This window comes from Convolutriloba macropyga, chromosome 9, assembly GCF_964194025.1.
Source record: "Convolutriloba macropyga chromosome 9, txConMacr16.3, whole genome shotgun sequence".
NCBI classification, from domain to species: domain Eukaryota; kingdom Metazoa; phylum Xenacoelomorpha; order Acoela; family Convolutidae; genus Convolutriloba; species Convolutriloba macropyga.
The window spans coordinates 29,843,940-29,863,154 of NC_134476.1; the positions used below are offsets into that span (position 1 = coordinate 29,843,940).

At 36.0% G+C, this 19,215-nt stretch overlaps 2 protein-coding genes across 3 annotated transcripts in view; both read left to right on the forward strand.

Annotated features, from left to right (window-relative positions):
• LOC142345718 (peroxiredoxin-6-like) overlaps positions 1-9,010 on the forward strand; it is a 46,624-nt gene extending 37,614 nt beyond the window's left edge. For both annotated transcript variants that reach the window (XM_075397992.1, XM_075397991.1), the window contains exon 5: positions 8,339-9,010. In XM_075397992.1, the coding sequence (XP_075254107.1) occupies positions 8,339-8,488 (150 nt within the window). In that variant the 3' untranslated portion in view covers positions 8,489-9,010. The remainder of the gene's footprint in view (positions 1-8,338) is intronic.
• Positions 9,011-17,399: 8,389 nt separating this feature from the next.
• Positions 17,400-19,215, forward strand: part of LOC142346176 (peroxiredoxin-6-like) — a 14,443-nt gene continuing 12,627 nt past the window's right edge. The window contains exon 1 of the mRNA XM_075398685.1: positions 17,400-17,409. Coding sequence (XP_075254800.1) covers positions 17,400-17,409 — 10 coding nt within the window. The remainder of the gene's footprint in view (positions 17,410-19,215) is intronic.

The window sequence follows — 19,215 nt, forward strand, 5'->3', positions numbered from 1 at the left end:
AGAGCTGCTTAAGAGATATAAACGGTCAAAATCAACAGAAAAATGAAAAAAATAACCCCTTTAGGCCACAAAAAACAACAAAGTTTTGCAATCTGCTGTTCTTTTGAACCACCACAAATATCAGAAAAGACTTTTACTACCTTTTAATGCATTAAACTGACCCTTTAGAGCACTGGAAAGACCATTTAAGCAGTAAAAATAACCGAAAACTCAATCAAAACTGTCAGACCCAAATGACGAAAAATACCGTCAATTTCAGACTTTTGTACCCCCCGAAAAATCTAAAACTCCCAGCAACGTGAAATTTGGCGTGCAGCTGTTCATAACTATTATCTAAAGAACTGTAGATGGAATTTTGAAAAAAGTTAATATTAACAAAGATATAAGGCACTAAAATTACCACTCTCGATACAAATCATGACAATTAGTCACATTCAAGATATTTAGAACTTTGCAAGTCATTTACAGCACATGAATCATTAAACAAAGTAACAACTACGCAGTAGAGCACTAGCTCTAGCGAACAGAACAGCTTACACATGCAACCGCTTATATGAGAACAACAGCCAAGCACTATTTCTTTGATAATTTCCTACTTCCTCCACTTTTTGCTCTCTTCATGGCCTCAATTTTCTTGTTTTTAGCTTCCTGCTTGGCTCTCTTTGTTAATTCGGACTTTCTCTTTGATATTGAGCCAGAACTTGGCAATATTACGCCAGTACCACTATCTTTAAGTTCTTTAACGAAAATCTTTATGTCATTGCATACTTTATATCTAGTCGAATCTCCATGACGACAACCGTTTTTTCTGTTCTGCAAACTAAGCTTAAGGGACTTCGAACCCATTTGCTGGTTTCCCAGGAATCGCAGTTCTAAATAGAGAACAGATTAAGCACACTTTTAACAACAGCCTCATTACAAAACAGAAAAAAAAACCCAGGACAAGTGAAGAAAGATTATTTTTTGCAACAAAAAAAAGTGCACAAATAGTTAAAACCGCTCATACCAAGAGAAAGAGTCAGACTTCCAGCTGCTCCCTCTGCCAGTACAGTAAAATGGCAGAACGCGCGATCACTTGGGACACAAACAGCTTGTCCGGACCTCTGAACATGGAACAATAAATTTCCGTGAAAGGTACCACGATCGATCGCCCTTTTGAAGTCCTTCAAACTTCTCACTGTTCTGGTCGACTGAAGTCCACTTTGTTCGGTCCTCCAGAAGAACCAACAACGGAAGCCATCCATGGCAGGCAATACAGAAATGGTAAACTGGCCATTCTTTTGAAATTGTGGCAACAAAAACCAGTTACCATTTGTCGCCGTCAACGCATCATCCATGGAGTATGCTCCTCTCATCATAAAGCAGTACCCTCTTCCCTCCCGAACCTCTACTCGTTCAAAAAATTCGCTCCATGGCAACTCTGTATCTTTCTCGATATCGCCCACAACTTTGAACCGCAAATACATCTCCGAGATGCCACTAGAGAGGCAGATATCGCTATAAAATCCGGGCTCCAGATAGATCAAAGTTCCATCACTCGATGGGGTGAAAGCTGGCAGTCCAGGTACTTGTCTGCTGATTTCAGCAATCGGTTCAGCAAATTGACATAGGCTTTCCTCTTCAAAGAACCCAGCCACAACCATATCACTTAGCAGAGACATTTCGAACTGAAAATATCATGTACAGTTAAATCAATGGAAAATTGATCTAACGATACATGTTATAAAACCACCACGCACAAAATCATGCATTGAACACTGCAGTTAACGCACACTAAAAGCCATTAAAATTAAGCTAACTACAACCTTCTCAGCCAGAGATTACTAGACAAGACTGTCATGAAAACACATTTACAAAAAATAAAAAAAGTATTAGGCTTTTGTACCCCCCTCAAAACCAAACAAACCAACTAAACCCAAACTTCACAAATTGCACACCTTTAACCTTACGAACAACTTTGTAGATCAATTGCTCACAAAACCAACTATATCTAGACATTTTCATCTTTAAATACACAGCGAGCAACTTGAATTCAATCAGGTTGAAGTCAAGACATCTAACAATTTCGATTAAACTTAAACAAGTCTCAACAAAATAAAAGCAATAAATATAAACAACATAATCTTTCACAAAAGAGAAATAAAGTCAATAACAATTCTCAAATCAGTAAGTTAGTAAGTTAACTATTTAGCAACTGCTAATCAACTAGTCCAATTCAGGTACAATTCGATTTCTGATCATTCTACTAAACATTTATGCTCTGTCACGTCGACATAGAGCCCGCTTCCTTTTGTAACACCAGATTCCGAAAAATATGCCGATGGCTAGGCAGCAGCCTGCTGGAATCAGGGTGCTCAGTAAAACTGTAGATGAGCTTGAACCTGTGTCAAGCTCTCCAAAAACAGCCTCCCAAAATGGAGAAAACGACAGTGGCTCCCCTTCCCTATAAAACGTTGTCCCCCACGAGCAACAGTTGGCCACAACATTTTCCATATCCTTCACAGACACGTTTTTGCACATTGCTTTCTGAAAAAAGTATCCAAATTGAAATTTTCAAAACTTTGATTCTCGAATCTAGAACATCAACTTATCAGGTCATTTTTGCAAGACACTTTGACGCAGTATAAGCGCACTTCGTCAAATATAGTCGACTGTTTGGCGCCCGTATTACCCATAGAACCTCCTTCTATTGGGTTGTTTTGTTTAACTTGACGCCACCTTAAATAAATGAAGCAAGCAGTTACAGAGGAACAGTCTGGTCCCTCCTTCGATTGAAAATTTTCGACTCTAAGTACTCTATTCTTCACAACCGGAGCCTCTAGAAGCCCTGAGCATCTGACTAAAACAAAGGAAGCAATCTCAACAAAATCATAAGACCTACCAATCCGACGCCAACCTCATACTTACCGTTTAAAGACCCAGAGATGAACTCAGAATGATGTCGACAAAACTCAAATCTTATTGGAAAAAAAAACAACCGGAATTAATTGCTTTAGAAGAATATGAATGTTTGTTTTGACGCCATGCCAATTTTATTGCTTTGTGAAAAGCCCCAATAGAGTCAACACCTGGTACGAGTTATAACTTGAACAATAGTTTGAACTCCAAGTACCATCCATAAATATAGATTTTACCAATGCCTTGGCTCCGCACATTGTTTTTAACCCCCAAAATAATCCTCAAAACAAATAAATCCTCTTTTTTGAGGCGCCCAGGTATTGTTTCTCTACCAATTTGTTATTATTGATTCTCTAAACTACCCAGTAACACAAATACATTACCGTCAAAATAGAGACAACCGGTTGCGGAAACCCCCTATGCCAAACATCTGCGTATCAGATTGTTACTCAATGAAACGACGCCACTGTGAAGCCTTAAGCAGTTTACAACGTAGCAACCTAACAAAAGAAAAGTAATCAAAATAAACAAATAAAGCCGGTCGCCAAAACAAATGATCACAATCTCTATTCCATTGAGATAGGATACAAACAAATCCATTTTTCTCACTCCTATTTGCCATATTAGCTGGTTGTAAAACTCAGAAAAATTAAAAGTTGCAATTGAATTTTCTAAACTAAAATATACTCACTCATTCAATACAACAATGTTGATACGAATTAATGGCAAACTTGCAAAGCTTAAATCTATATTTTATCCCGCTACAGATGCAAAAATTATCCACGCAACCTTTCAATTCACCGATCTTTTGACAGAGACGTTTGTTGTTAAGAGTACATCAGCGTTATTTCTTGTTCTCAAGTTTTCCTTTGAGCACCACATTCCATCAAGTATTCATACATTAAACATTATTGAATATTGAACAAAACAAAAATACGACGACAGTAAAATACAAAAAAAATTTAGCTATGTTTGTTTGGAAACTTGCTTTCTTTATCGCCGTATTCGCCGACAAAACTTCTCCAGCTCCCAACCCAGGAGACAACCACATCCTGCAATCAGGAATCTTATTTAATTTTCAACAAAAAGTCCTCGTAGCAGAAAAATTTGTTAACATCAAGTTTGTCCTTCCTTATCCACCCTATAACGCAACGCTTTCCAAGTACCTCAATATATTAGCCCAATCCCTATCAAAAAATTGGAACGCTCCTACCGAACTTTGTCAACTGAAGTACACCGAAGTAAATGTCACAACAACATCAGCCGAATGGATTTACAACATCACGCAGACTGAACATAATAGAGCCAGAAGCGACCTCAGAAACTTGATCAGCGAAATCAGGAAACTTCTTTCACCCAAGCAGAGCTCAAAAAGAGAAAAACGAGCAATGGGAATGGCTTTAGGTGTTGGTGCGGGTATAATGGGCCTTGGTCTAGGACTCGCATCGGGAGATTCCTGTGTCCTTGGAATCCTTGGTGGTTGCAATGAGCTCGGGAGTGAAAACAGAAATGCAATCCTCTCAACAGTTCACTACGTCAACGAAATGAATGCGAGATGGAAAGAAGCAGCCGGAACAATAGATAACAAATTCTTTGTACTCGGAGAAGAAATCAACGATATGAAAAAACAACAACAAGATATTACAACTGCTCAAAACGCAAATTTCGAAACTATCCATGGGCAGATGTCAGCAATTGAGAAAAATGTGCACGCATTAAGAAACTGCGATCAATTTTTCTTCTCCAGACAGCAAATGAACCAACACCTAGCTAGCATATCGTCGATCCTCAATACGTTGCAAACAATCATAAGATCTTATAGATTATCATTAGCAAACTTTCGAGCTAATTTGCTACTAATCGGCTATGGTCAATGGTTTCCTGCCGCTGTCCATTATTTCAAAGGAAATATTGCACGAAATTCTCATTGCAGTCATGACAAATGAAATTGAAAATGGAAGCAGACTAACCTTGGCTATACCTCTGAATGATATACTCACCTACTATGAGAGCAAACTGCTGCTGAAGGTAGAATCAGATGAAGCCGGTGTTATTTTTACGTTCTCTGTACCGTTTGCATCTAAGTCAACCATACTCACAGTTTACGAAGCGATACCAATCCCAATGCCCTTGCAAGATGGTACAGCAAATCTATGGGATCTCGAGGAGCAATACATTGCGACAACAGACGATCAGAGTGAGACCGCGGCGGTATCAAAAAACGATCTGGAAAAATGCGTGGGCTCAAAAGTTTACACTATTTGTGAACAGACTTTTGCAATGGAAAAGACTAGCTCAACATGTCTGGCGGCACTCTTACTTCAAGACCAGTACCGTTCAATGGAAAACTGCAATCTCAAACCAGTTAAACTGCCACTTAAAGAGAAAGCCAGGAATCTAGGTTTTGGTCGGTGGCTGGTAACGTGTGCACACTCCAAATATAAGCTACAGGAAAGAAGAATGAATTCAAGCCTACCTATGCCTATTAAAATACACGAAGGCTGCAATGTTTGCATTATTACTATACAATGCGGACACGAAATCCAGGGACCAAATATACACCTGAAGTCTGACCTGGAAACGTGTTCAAAAGTACCAGCTGCACGAGTCAACGTGGAGCTACCGAGCCCCTTACACGACCTGTTCAAAGACTTCCCAGAACTCGATGAGTTTCCTCATTTACCCGATATAGCGACAGCCCGCATCACCTTATTTCAGGAGGTACAAAAACAGCTAATTCGACTTCCCGAAGAACAGAAGAACGACCCAGTGAGGATCAGAGCGTTGAAGGAACCGATTACGTTTGAGATGAAACAATTAAGAACAAAGCTGACGGAACATATGTCAGACTTCACCACGATCAAGCTTTCACTTACGGTTGGACTACTTTCTTTCTTAACATCACAAGCCCTCCATATCTTTTGGACATACCTGGCCCACAAGAAGCTACCCATCCATAACAAATTTCCGTTCCGCATAATGCTGGAAGGACAAGCAATCAAGACCAGACCAGTTGCAGCAGTCTCTGAAGAAGATTACAACTATTTAATGTCACATCCAGATCACCGCATTCACAAAAAAAGTGTCGTTATTCCCGAGCGACAATTTCAGCTACCAGCTCCAGAAGTAGAGTCAAGAATTCTACAAACCCGTCATAACGAACTCTATCCAGAGGTTCCAAACGTGTACTCACGTATTGGAATGGCTTAAATTTCTGATTCATTTAAAAATATATATAAAAATTTCATAGATAATCTCATTTATCTTTTGCATGTTCTTCAAATATTTTATTAATAAAAAAAGTCCAGCTGTAAAGTTGTGGTTGGCTTTGCAGCAAGACCAGAAAAAGTTCCGTGGTTTTCAAAAGAAAAAAAAATGTTCATCGTAGAACGGTTCATATCATTCTTTCTCTATCTTTCATTGCATGATTCTCTTCAAGGCATGATTATTGCAGTAATTTGATATGAAGCAGTAATATTGTAAATTTTATAATAAAAAACTGCACTTGCTTACAAGAAGGACGTGGCAGTTTCAACCAGTTGGCCAGTGTAATGGATTCCCATTGAGCAATTTGATTGGACTAAAAAGAAAGGGAAAGCAGTGCAGATAAAAACGGAGAAGAGAGAACAGCACGGAAAGAAAGGGGATAAAAAAAAGAGGAACAACAAGAAAAAGGCGAAGAATTGAAAGAGGAAAAAGAGACACAATTTGATTCTATTTGGAAAACAGTTGGTTTAATATTGTTAACTCAAATTCACTCTATCTCCAAAAAACCAGTTTTGAAACCTTGCTCAAATATCTGACAAGTTAGGCAGCGAACCCCCGTTGATTGCTAAGGTTAAAATTCTAGTAGTCAGACCACTCCGCATTCAATGACTATGATGATATAGAAAAACAGGAAAACAGTTTGGATGGAGATTTATTTCACTCATTTAAAACATTATTACTACAGTCAAAATTAGCACAAGTAAAACATTCTGATTAGAAAAATTAATCTTGTTTATTTGGTTAATTAAAACCCATACAACACAATTATATAACACTCCTTCATTTGAGATCAAATAATTCTACGTTATTCGGGATCCTATGTGCGATATTCTTCTGATTGGACTAATACCTTGAAATGGTGATAAAATAGGGAAATCGTAATAAAGAGCAATCAAACTTCAAATCTTTTTGAGAGTTAGAACTTATTTTTTCGAGTTTTTTAGTGGATAGAATGGCTTCATCACGTGAAAGCGACGCCTCAACTGTTCTTGAAAATGCAAAAATTGAAAAGAAGCAATCGTTTTAGAGCTTGGAAATCTCAAATAATCGGCTGAGAAACAGACCAAAGGAGTAGAAACTTTAAAAAATGAAACAACTCATCTGAATTAATTGCTGTGAGCGTTGATTAGAAAACACAATCATCATTATTAAGCCACGAGTTAACTCATTAACGATCTTTTTAATGGACTGCTGAACTTATTACATTTTAAAATACAAATTCTATATGAAAGTGTGAAATAAACGTACAGATGCCACAAGTCCAATTCCCCCAGAACAGACGTTACCGGATTTAAAAAATTATTAACGTTTTCTAACTTTTTAAAAATGAATACGTGCAATAGATGCCATGGGAACACTAACTGAAGACAGAAAAAGATGGTTCAATGCAAAAATATAAATAAAAGGCTCTTTTTATGCTGGGAAAAATGATACGTTAGAACACAGACAGTCATTTTTTAACCTCCTTCAATCTTCTTTCGTTAATCGGTATCAAAATATTAGCTTCCTTAAGTATCAATAATTAGAACGTTACTTATTTTGTTTATTTTTAAGTCATAAAAAGAAGCTGGATGTGCCCTGAGCATGGTGTTATCTCATGTCACGACACATTGGTAAAAGCAGGAAAAGATCACAATCGCAAATTAGATAGGGTCATCTGTCTTGGTTTTCCTAGAACAATTCTACTGTTAACATCTCAAAAACTGAATGTATTGCTTTGCATTACACTCAGACTTGACAAATAAAAACCAAAATTAAATAAGAAGATTGAAACAGTTGCATCTTTCCAATACTAAAAAGTTAAAAAGTAGTCATTCGTGATCGATTGAGTTTGTAAAAGCACACCAATTTAATAGTTCCAATTCTATTGTTTTTGCGCGGCCCTGTTTAATATTTTGTATGATTTATATGTTGATTTTTCAATTGTTTGTTGTCAATTTTTGAGCAGTCGTTTTTAACTTAACATATTCTTGGAGTTTCATCGAAACTTTTTATGTTGTAACTATAAAATGCACTGGAGTTTTCAACGCCAATTGATTTTGTTTTCTTTAGTCTCATTTTTTCGTGTTTTGGAATTTTAGAGACATTCATACAGCAGTTTACATACATATTTGATAAAGAAGATTTTTGACAGTGTTGGTTAAAGCAAATTTTTAAGGGTCTGTTTTTTCAGCTTGCAACTCCTGCCGATTGGAAAAAGGGAGACAAAGTAATGATTCCGGCCGGTGTCAGTGACGAGGATGCCAAGAAAGTGGATCCCAACTTTGAGAAGGTCTCCGTCCCTTCTAACAAGAACTACCTTCGCATGGCTAACGTCAAATGAACCGCCGAATACTGAATGTGAAGCTGTTTAGATCTTTTCTGTACTCTGCCAAAATGGCTGATCTTGAATCTCACTGTACAAAAAAAACTGTTTGGACATTCTTTTATTAGGGATTTTCCTTGTCTTTAATACTTGAATCTCTAACCCTCTCCTTTGACCACCGGAAATAAACTGGGATAGACGCGATTTAATGGTTGGTAGAGTAGGTTACGGTCAGTTGGTAGGTGTCTCGGACCTAAAAGTTGTCTCTCGTGAGCAGAACACATCCTGTTTGAATGGATGCTGAATAAATTTAATGCTAAAAATTTACAATTGGGTTGTTGAATTGGATAGTTTTGCCTGTGAAGTGAATTATTAGACAAGACAATTTTCAGATTGAACCTAACATTATCGAAATCATAAATGTTTTGGTGTATCAATTTGTCCCTGTGCATACAAAGTACTGTGAATAACGCTTCTCCTTTTTGAAAATAGAATTCTGTTAATATGGTCAATAATTTGTTAATATATATTTTGAATTCATTCTCTTTTCTTGCCTATTTAGCTGGGGTCTGGCTATAGAGTCGAGGAAAGATCATTCACACTCTCGATCAGTATAGTTTTTCCTCAGTTGACATGATTATTTCGATGAGGTACTCTTGACGGGGAGAAATCACTAGCTGTAAACACAGCGTTCTTTTATTGTTCTCCAAATTCACTTGGTCGAAATTGTAATCGAGCTCAAATCAATTCTTGCACTGAAATGAGTATGTGCAAGTTTTCATTAATATACTCTGATCCACGAGATCTTTTTTTTTAAAAAAAACATTTTTTGATTGCTTCATGGATTTTTTTCTAAATGTCCTGACCGTTAAGTCTGACATATTTCCACTTTTCGCATATGCGCTGAGTTGAATGTTATGATTTATGGGTTCTCTATTGCTAAGTAATGGTAAGCAAAACAGAAAGGCCAATTGTAAAAGTTGCAAACAGGCGGTGAAAAGTTAGAAGAAACTACTATCATTGCTTTCTGAAGCAGATTTTAACCTTTTTACAGGGTGGAAAATTTAGTCCTATTTATTTTAGCATGAAATTAACTCTAACGAAGGAATTTTATTTGCTGAATCAAGTAAGAGTTCTCGTCCTACTTGAACTCCGAGAACCAAAATTACCAAATGATTGAAAATCAAACGTCGGTGATAGCTTCATGTTTTTGCAACTTGGATGACTCTCAAGTAGCAAATGCCAGCTGATTTTTACGCGGGCAACTCATCACTCTATTTCACTCATCACGTCTGCTAAACTCAAATTCCCAGGTTGAAAATCTAACAGATTAGCGGCGTTCGAAATATAATTACAACTCAAAAACGGTATTTTTTCAAGCGAATGGTTCTTATGAATTTTGCGTTCTTGTTCACCGGTTAGGAATTATTGGTAGATAATATTGGTGACGTTTTAACAAATAGACGTACCAAAATGCAGAATTTTCAGCGAATCTAATTGGTTAAGGAATTAGCCTAAATTGGACATAGCCTAATGCTATTTTAAATTGTTCACCGCATATGGCCATGCCTCGCGGGCCATTTGCATGACTAAGCGGCCCGTGGGACTTGATATGAATCTATCACAACCGAACGTGAGACCGTTGCCCCCCCCCCCAATTTTTCTCTTTCGGCTTATCGCGTTTTCCGTGAAATTTTATGGTAATGTTCATATCCTATTTTAAAACATGGAGAATTTGGTGAGAAATCAGCCAATCAGAAAACAATATTCCCATTTTCTCAATTGTGATTGGCCAGTAATGAAGTTTCTACATTTTGGGACGTCTGCCATTTTCACTAGCGCCGATAATATTATACTCAGATACAAAACTGCTGCTCTTAAGGGGTTTGTAAATAGAGATTTAGAGATATGGTTAGTCGTCAATTGGAAACAATCGTTTTGAGAACATTAGAGAGTGGATAAAAATAATTCTTTGCTATGCAATTTCTCAGTGTGTAAATTTCTCTGTGTATCTTAACCTTTTGACATTAGAGGAAAGTTAAGCGATGATTATCATCAGGCGTCACTTTAAATACATGTTTGCAAACAATTTTGTGGTTTTGTTGAAAATTAATCCAGTTTTTACCCAGAAATTGTCTAACACAATAATTTTTTCGTGTATTTCAGGGGCCGTTGCTATGAACAAATTGGCACAAATGAGAGCCGAGTAAGTTACATAGGAAAAGTAAGTAAAATCCGTTTAAAAGTTTTAATACTCAGGAGAGAGCAATTAAATCTGGATTTCATTAAGGCTTTTATTCTTGGCACATTGGATGAACTATTAACTTATGAAAATTTGAAAACAATTTGAGAACGTTTTTGGCATTTTCTATGAAAGCGAAACCTTCGCGATATGAGAATTAAAGCAATTAGGAAGTAATTAAAAGTCATTTCGTTAACTGACTTCCGATGACTTTAGATGTGCCAAACTACACAACAACTTCGAGCAAACGGTTGTTGCTCCTTAATGACACTGTCTCTGTTGATAAGAGGGCTCGATTGTCGCGGCTTTTCCGTGGTGCTATAATCTAGCTTTTCATATACCTTATACCTCAATTTCGCCGTTAATAAAAATCAACAATAAAGCTAGTCACGATAACTAATTTGGAAAGCTGATAAAGCAAGAAGTCATTATTTCATACTTTTTATAACTCCCACATTTTTTCAAGATTTCTCGTTTGATATCACACTAGATTTCAAACTTAATCAGTTTTGCGGTCATTTTTCACAGTTTTATTGGAATGAAGCTGAAAAAACGGTGAGCAATCAGGTGAGCAAACTCCTTGAAAAAGTAATTGGAAGCTTTAATGCATGTTTCTTGGAAAAAAATATTTAAATCCCAATTTTTTACGAGAGAAAAAGAAATAGCTTTTCGAAGATAATCAGAAGAGATATATAAAGATAAGAAAGACTCAAAAATTAACAGTTTTGGCAAACTCAAAATTAACAGTTTTTGTTAAGGTCTATAATTGATTCAATATGAAAAAGTAATTTCATGTTTTATTGATTTCTTAAAACCAAAAAGAGTAACATTGATAGTGACACAATAGAGCCTGCTAAAAATTTCGGTGATCTCTTTGCTCCTACAATATTATCCAGCAAGTATTGGAGATTAGTAAAGAAACAATTTTTGAAGATCAAACGTCAAAAATGCTGAATAAACATTTATCGAAAAGATTGATGCGAACAGAAATTTCGAAGACGATTGTGAGTTGGACCGAGAACTGATTTTGTTTGACGAGCAGGAAGAGAATAAAGAACTAGAAATAGGAAAGCAATGAAGTTAACTCTAAAAAACGAGTAGATGAATAAGTATTCTTTCGAAATATGCACAATTGCAACGTTACTATAAATTTCAATTGAATTCTCTCTTTGAGTTTCCTATAGTAAATTTGAGAATTTCCTATAGTAAAGTTCCGAAAGCCTTCGACAGTTCGAGCTCGACCTCGGGCGCAAGTGCCTTCGGTTTCGAGCTCTAATTGCCATAGTCTTCCCAGAACTATACTCTAACATACAAATAAAATACACCTATTAAACAAAATTTAGTTTCTGAACTATGTCTTAGATCAATATGAATAAAATTCAGATCTCTAGCTGTAGGCTGATTGAAGACAAAAAGACTTTGGAAAGTAGGGACATAAATCGTGTTCGAATGTGACGAGGTATTATCTTTTGTCCCCCGATTTCTTAAAATTGGCGGAAGAAGGCCATATTTACGTTTTGTGGCGCAACGCCTCGCGGTCATTTGAATCACCTGGACTCTACTATAACTAACCTTGTCATTAAATAAACTTATTACTTTTTCAGGTAATTTTAACTTGACTGTTAACTAAGAAAGTTAGAATACAGTAATATGTGAGAGTATACGAACCACATATTGAAACCACTTATTTTTTGGTCTTGAGATTTGAAAGAGCGTTTCAAAAGAATGCATTTGTGAAGGTTAAGTATTTAGTCGACACTTTCGAATGTTGCTGTTGTGTTGTTTTGGCCTTCCTCGCTTCTTATGCATATACCTGACTATGACGCTTGACTTAAGCGCAGTCATCTTATCAAAGAAACTAAATTGTTTTTCCACTTATCGGCATTGTGAAAGAAGACACTTACTTGTCGAATAAAAAAAATTATAAGTGAAGCCACCATTTCGTTATATTAGAAGTGGCTCTTTTTGAGCCGCTGATCGTCCGTGAAGTCAAATTATCCTCGAAAATCTGTCTCAATAGGTTATTCAAATTTGACGTTTTAATTTTTGCAGTTGATGTTGTTTGTGAAAATTCGTTAAATTTGATGTTTTGAAAAATTACATTTCAATTCGAATCAACCTTAGATTTGTACATTACCGATATTCAATTGTTTTGGTGACAAGTTCGTATCGAACTCGATCAAATTGTAACTGATAAAAGATCCGTTTCCCCAATAATCCAATTAAAACAATTAAACTGGTTATAGAAACTACCGGATCAAGTGTTCGCACAGCGAAGGAATTCAATGAGTTGTACAAAAAGTGGGGCAAGCGAGTTCCTCGATTACGGTAAATTGGTGTAAGATTAATTATTAGTTTTTATCCTTGAGGTAGCTTGCTTTCAGCCTACATAACCTCTGTTCACGTTGTTTCGAGTCAACACTTTAAAACTCTCAAGGGCGAAGTCACACGATTTTTTCCCGTGTGATCAAAAATCACGCAATTATTCGTGTGAAAAAATCACGCAATTTTTCGTGTGATTGAGCGTATAAAGGAAGTTAGCATTTTTCAAACGAATATTGTTTGGCAAGCTGTTTCTTTATTTGTTATATTAAAACGTGGGGAAATTAACACGAAAATGAGAATTTTTAAGAACGCTTATTCTGGTTTAGCTTTGATAGCCAGAACAATCAGCCTACATTAGACTTGGCCGGTTTTCTGTCCTTTGAATATTGTGTATCAAGCCTTTGAATATTGTTTGGCAAGCTGTTTCTTTATTTGTTATATTAAAACGTGGGGAAATTAACACGAAAATGAGAATTTTTAAGAACGCTTATTCTGGTTTAGCTTTGATAGCCAGAACAATCAGCCTACATTAGACTTGGCCGGTTTTCTGTCCTTTGAATATTGTGTATCAAGCATTGAAAATTTGCTGACGAAACTTGATTAAGTTTAACCAGACTCAAAAGCAGTTGAATGGAAACACCAAAAAAAATAGCAAAAAACCTTAATCAAGAGCCTTACTTTAATAGAACCTTACTTAAGAACCAAAATTTGTGCACCTAAATTAATGTTGCATCAAACTTACTTCGAAAAATCGTTCTGAGTGGTTGACAGCTGTGCTTTGTAAGTGATCTATTTTATTTGGAAAATTGAGAGTTTCTTCTTTAAAAAAACAGAGAAGGAGAATGAAAGAAAATCGAAAAAACAACCCTTGTCACTGTTTATTAAGTTTGTATGTATTTTGTCTTTTTCATCTCAGTGGTCATTCTGACATTATAAATGGATTAAACACAAGACATCCTTTGGAAATTATAACATGACTGATAAACCTCGAAGAAAAAAGTCAATTGAAAAGTGTTCAGAAAATTTACCAATATCGTGATCAAAGTAAATGTAGCGCACTGTAGAGTAATAGATCTTACCTGCTTCGACAACATTTCCATCTCTGTGGGGTCTTCTCTTGAAAACAATCTCTTATAATTCAAGAATGTTCTACCATTGCGGACTTTTTATTATATTGGTATTGTTTCTCAGCGATAAGAACCAAAGAGATTACTTAAAATGTTTCTTAATCCGATGTCCCATTAAACTTGATTTGAATGCTTATCTTGAGTGGCTGGAAGGCTGCGCTTTGCTAATTAGTTAGCTCCTTTGGCAACTGGAAAGATAATTAACTCAAAATTAATTCAGAGCAAGAGACAAAGAAAATCTCAGGAATGACTGTCGATACTGTTTTTTAAAGTTTGTACATTTCCCCTCTTTCGTCACGTCAAAGCTGATTAGCAATATAAAAGTACTACACATAAAGTGAACCATAGGCAGTGTTTCAGTGGATGAATTGCAATTTTGATAAGAGAAAATGAATTTGATGAAGTTCTGAGTAATTTGGGTCGTGAGCTTGACACGACTTCTGTCCCATCATCTTTTGTTCCTCTGAAATGGTTGATAGTATGACCTGCAAATTCAATAAACTCTGATTGGATTTCGTGGAAAAAGAATCCTGTTTTCTTGAGTGACGTCTTTCGAACAAAAATCCAAAACTAATACTTTTCCTTGCTAAATCATTTTTTAACTCAAACGTGAAAAAAAAATGTTTTATTTCCAGAATAATCTTCCACTAGAGCAGTTTATTCCTTTCTTTATATGAAATGTTCTGTCTGAAATCAACATGAGGGGTGTTGAAGAAGTAGATTCTGATTTTCTGTGTGCACTTGAGTTTTAGTGACAGATCAAGTGAAAATTCATGTGTCAACACACTTCGGAAAAATTTGGCACACGATAAATCTGGCTGTTAAATGATTTTTTTGTGTAAATACCAGAGTTTCTCGAGCTGGTTATAACATTTTTGTTTGTTTGTACAAGATTTTTGTGCTATTTCACAAAAATTTTAATGTGATGAACACATGGCACTTCGTGGGATAAAGCATGTGAAATAACATGTACTTTTGTTTAATGAAAAATTGTGATGCTCAACCCAAGCATTTTATGTAAATTTGCATGAAAAATCATGTAGCAGCCAATTTAATTGTGTGTTATTTTTTTTACCAAAATATTGTGTCTGCACACAATTTTTGATGTGATCTCACACAAGTGAATTTTAGAGTGAAAAAAGATCAGAAACATATTTGCTATATGTTTCAATTTAATTTTTTTGAAGAGTGTTTTTATTTTGTTGTTACGTCTTCTGCTGTCAGGAATTATTTTCAGGGTGAGCTGTGGGCGGTCAATTTTTTGGGCAGAGAATTTTTTTCACAATTATTTTTTAAAATTTGCCCATTTCTGACAACAATAATTTGAATGAACCAAGCTTGATGTCTGTAATTTATAGAAAGGTTGAGAAGAAGTAGCTTTAATTAAATATATATTCAATTGTTCTACTCAACATTTTTTTATCTAGTTTAGAGGGGACTCACTTGACACTGCAAGCAGGCTCAAACGAAGTGCGTATTCTCCCACTGGCAAAGCCAAAGTTTTTTTAAAGGTTTGGCCAGGAGTCAGAATTTAACCCAATTGACCAATGGGATCTGTTCATGGAGTTTATGGTATTTGCTTATCAAATCGACCCAGAGTACAAAATGCTAGAAAAGCTCTGGGCTCAGAGTCAAGAGCGAAAGAGCCAAAAAATATAGCAAAGAAGGCTTTCCTATGGAACACAGGGCATCAAGCCTTTAAGATACTTGAAAACATTTTCCCAGCAATAAGAGTTTTACTGACATAATTTCCACTAGAAGAAATATGAAAAGTAGAAATTCAAAAAGTGAAACACCCGTGTCGAAATTACCTTCCCCCTAATTTATCCTCAAACCGATGTTAGAGTAGGGGGTAATAGTCTTTGGTGGTAAAACGACGTAAGATTAGGGGGTAAGGGGGGAATTTTTACATTTTATCCCCTAAAAATTACCCCTAAAAACTTGTAAGATTAGATAGTAATTTTAGGGGGCTAAAACAATGTAATTTTAAGGGGATAATGAGGGTATCTGGGAGAATTTTTAGTTTTCACTCCCCCTCCCAAAATACACCCCAAAAAGATGTAAGATTAGGAGATAATGTGGGGTAAGGGAAGTATTGTTAAATTTTATTCCCCCAAAATAACCCCACTTACAATGCAAGAGTAGTGAGTAGTTTAAGGGGGAAAAATGATGTAAAAAATTGGGGGGATAATAAAGGCAATGAGGAGTAAAGGGTAATTGTTAGACTATACGCCTCCCCCAAAAATTACCATCCAAAGATTCAGCTTACGTTTTCTTCATGGTTATATGTTATCGCTAATCATTATTGTCATAATGAACGGCTGAAAGTTTTTGAAGTTTCATTGGTCAGCAGAGAATGATTAATCTAATCGATGATCCACTTGTTTTAAAAACAGTTTTTTTTAAAAGAAGGAAAGGTTTAAAGAACTAACGGTTACGAAATAACGCGATGACTGAAGTTTTTTCCCTCAATTCTGAAAGGTTTTGAAGGATGTAATGTAAAAATCTTGGTTCATAACGATCTTATTTATTATATCAGCTGAGTTCGAATCATCAGTGGAACCACACTCTGTCTTCTTGGAAAGATCTGTTGAGGTAATATTTCAAGTTGCCCAAATTTCCCGACACTGAATCACTATCAATGCGACTGGACACCAAATTTTTAGCTCCCCGTATGTTGGGTGAGAGGTCAAAAACTAATTGGAATGATTGTTCCCGCGCTCATTGGGTGACACTTTTTTCAAATTAACAAATGAAATTAAGGTTCAGTTATATTAAATGGCGAGCAATTTAAAGATAAGGGGAGGTCACTGACTTAGGTGTCACAAGTTCATAACTCTTAGCATAAAAGATCTTGGATTTGAGTTGAATTATCTTTATTATCATTGGAGTCATGTAGGTATTGACTTCGATCCAAAAACTCAAACTTAATCATTTTGTTTGAATTTTTGTGAAAATCGTAAATGGTCACATTTGTTAGCCTAACAATCCCTTAAAAGGTTGTTCTAAAGCAGTTTGGTTTTCCTACCGAGGGTAACACTAAGTTAAATTCAAAACTTGCGGTCCAAAGTTTTGCCTCAAATCAAAATTTTCTCTCGAGCTTAAGCATTAATTTTTGTATCAACTTTACCTTGGATGAGGTAATTGAAACACTTGTAACAAAAATAGTAAAAGATCAATTATGTTCATTATGTTCCTTATGTACACAATTAATAAAAGTTGGGCATTGCGCAAGATGAGAATCGGTAAGATTAAGGATACGGAAAAAAGCATAACCTTGGCAATGTTTTTAATGGTCTGCAAATTGGCCAGCAGCAAGCATATACATAGAGAGCGGCCAAAAACAATCGAATAACTGCAACCACGCCTCAACACAGACAGCATTACCAAAAGATCAGCATAACTGAAAAAATTAAGACAAAAACGATTTTGAACAAGGACAGATCAAATCTCCGAAATTTACAAAATTGTTGAAACTGCAAAAAAATATACTGACAGGCACAATAAAACTGCTAAGCCCAAAACAGAGCATTCTTGAAATGTGAGAAAACTGGACAACGAAATATGGTAAGCCGAAGCGAGAGCACAACAAAAAATACCACACTGAATTCCCAAAATTGAGAAAACGAGAAGCAACTATAACAACAGATGAGTGAATAAACAACAAAAACGGAAAGTGAAAAAGATGCTCATAGTATACAAGAACGAAAACACATAGAAAGCAATAAAAATAAACACTGTGAATTAATAGCTTCCAACCAACGGCATTTTTGGAATCCCGAGAAATGAACAGATATCAAAAGGCCAAAAAACGCAGCGGACTAGAAAACCAACAATCACGTTCAAATCTGAATTCCGAACAGGCTACCCTGAGAACAAAAAAGATATGTGACCCAGCACAAAGGAAAAGCACCCAGAAATGAATTCTCTAACCCAGGATTTGCTAAAAAAAAACGAATAAACGTCAGAAGGATGTTTGTCCCAAAGAGTGTAAAAAAGACAACAGAATAAACTCAGAGTCATTGAGTTCAAAATAATCCGTCTCCTCATCTTCGGACAAATCGACGTCGGAAATCATATAAAATAAAGAGTAAGAACAGAGATTAGACAACCTTTGGTTGAAAGCAACATAAGCAAACGTTTAAATAAGAAAATTCAGATTTTTAAACGCCAGAACTTTAACAAATATCTAAATAAGAAAATAAGTTACAAAATCACCTTTAAGAGCAGTTTTTAACAGAGGTCAAGATATTGGAATGCTTGGAGTAGAAGTGAAAACGCGAGCATTTTAACAGGAGGATGACCTGACCCCGTGACAATGCCGGCATCGCTTTTGTAGGTGTTTTGGCCGAAGAATTTTGGTGGGGAAAAACAATTGTAAAAGTTTATGAACATGAAATGTCCCTGTGACAATACCGGCATAGCAATTTTTAGGTACCTTTTTTAAAACTTTGGTGTTGTGAGAGTGATAGAGCTTGTGACAATTTTGGTGCAAATTTGGTAAGGTAAACATATGAAACTAGGTTTTTGTGCCTGTCAGTATATTCTGTCGCAGTTTCAACAATTTAGTAAACTTCTGAGGTTCCATATGCTTTTTTCCGTATGCTCTGTCTTACCGATTCTCATCTTGCATAAAGCGAAACTCTCGTTGCGCCTGAATCATAATTTTATTTCTGTTTGCTTGTCTTTGCGTTTTGGACTAAGAAGCTGTATGTTTTATGATTTTTGGAATTTCTATAGTCGATGTTTCTTCAATTGGAAGTTACGTCAATGAAACTCTTTTTCGGTAGTTTTTCTCTGGAATTAGGCTTTCAAGTGTTTTTGACGGTTTGAGGCCCTGTGTTCGATGGGAGTGCATCTCTCAATCTGTGTTTTGGGCTTTAGCACTTGACTCTGGGTCTAGAACTTATCTACAAATTGTTTTCTGAGTCAATTTGATAATAAATTACCATGAACTGTATGACGAGTTCACATTAGTCAATTGAGTAAAAATCTGGCTCCTGGCCACGCGCTTCAATGCAATTTGGCATTGTTAGGCGCGATACGCGCTT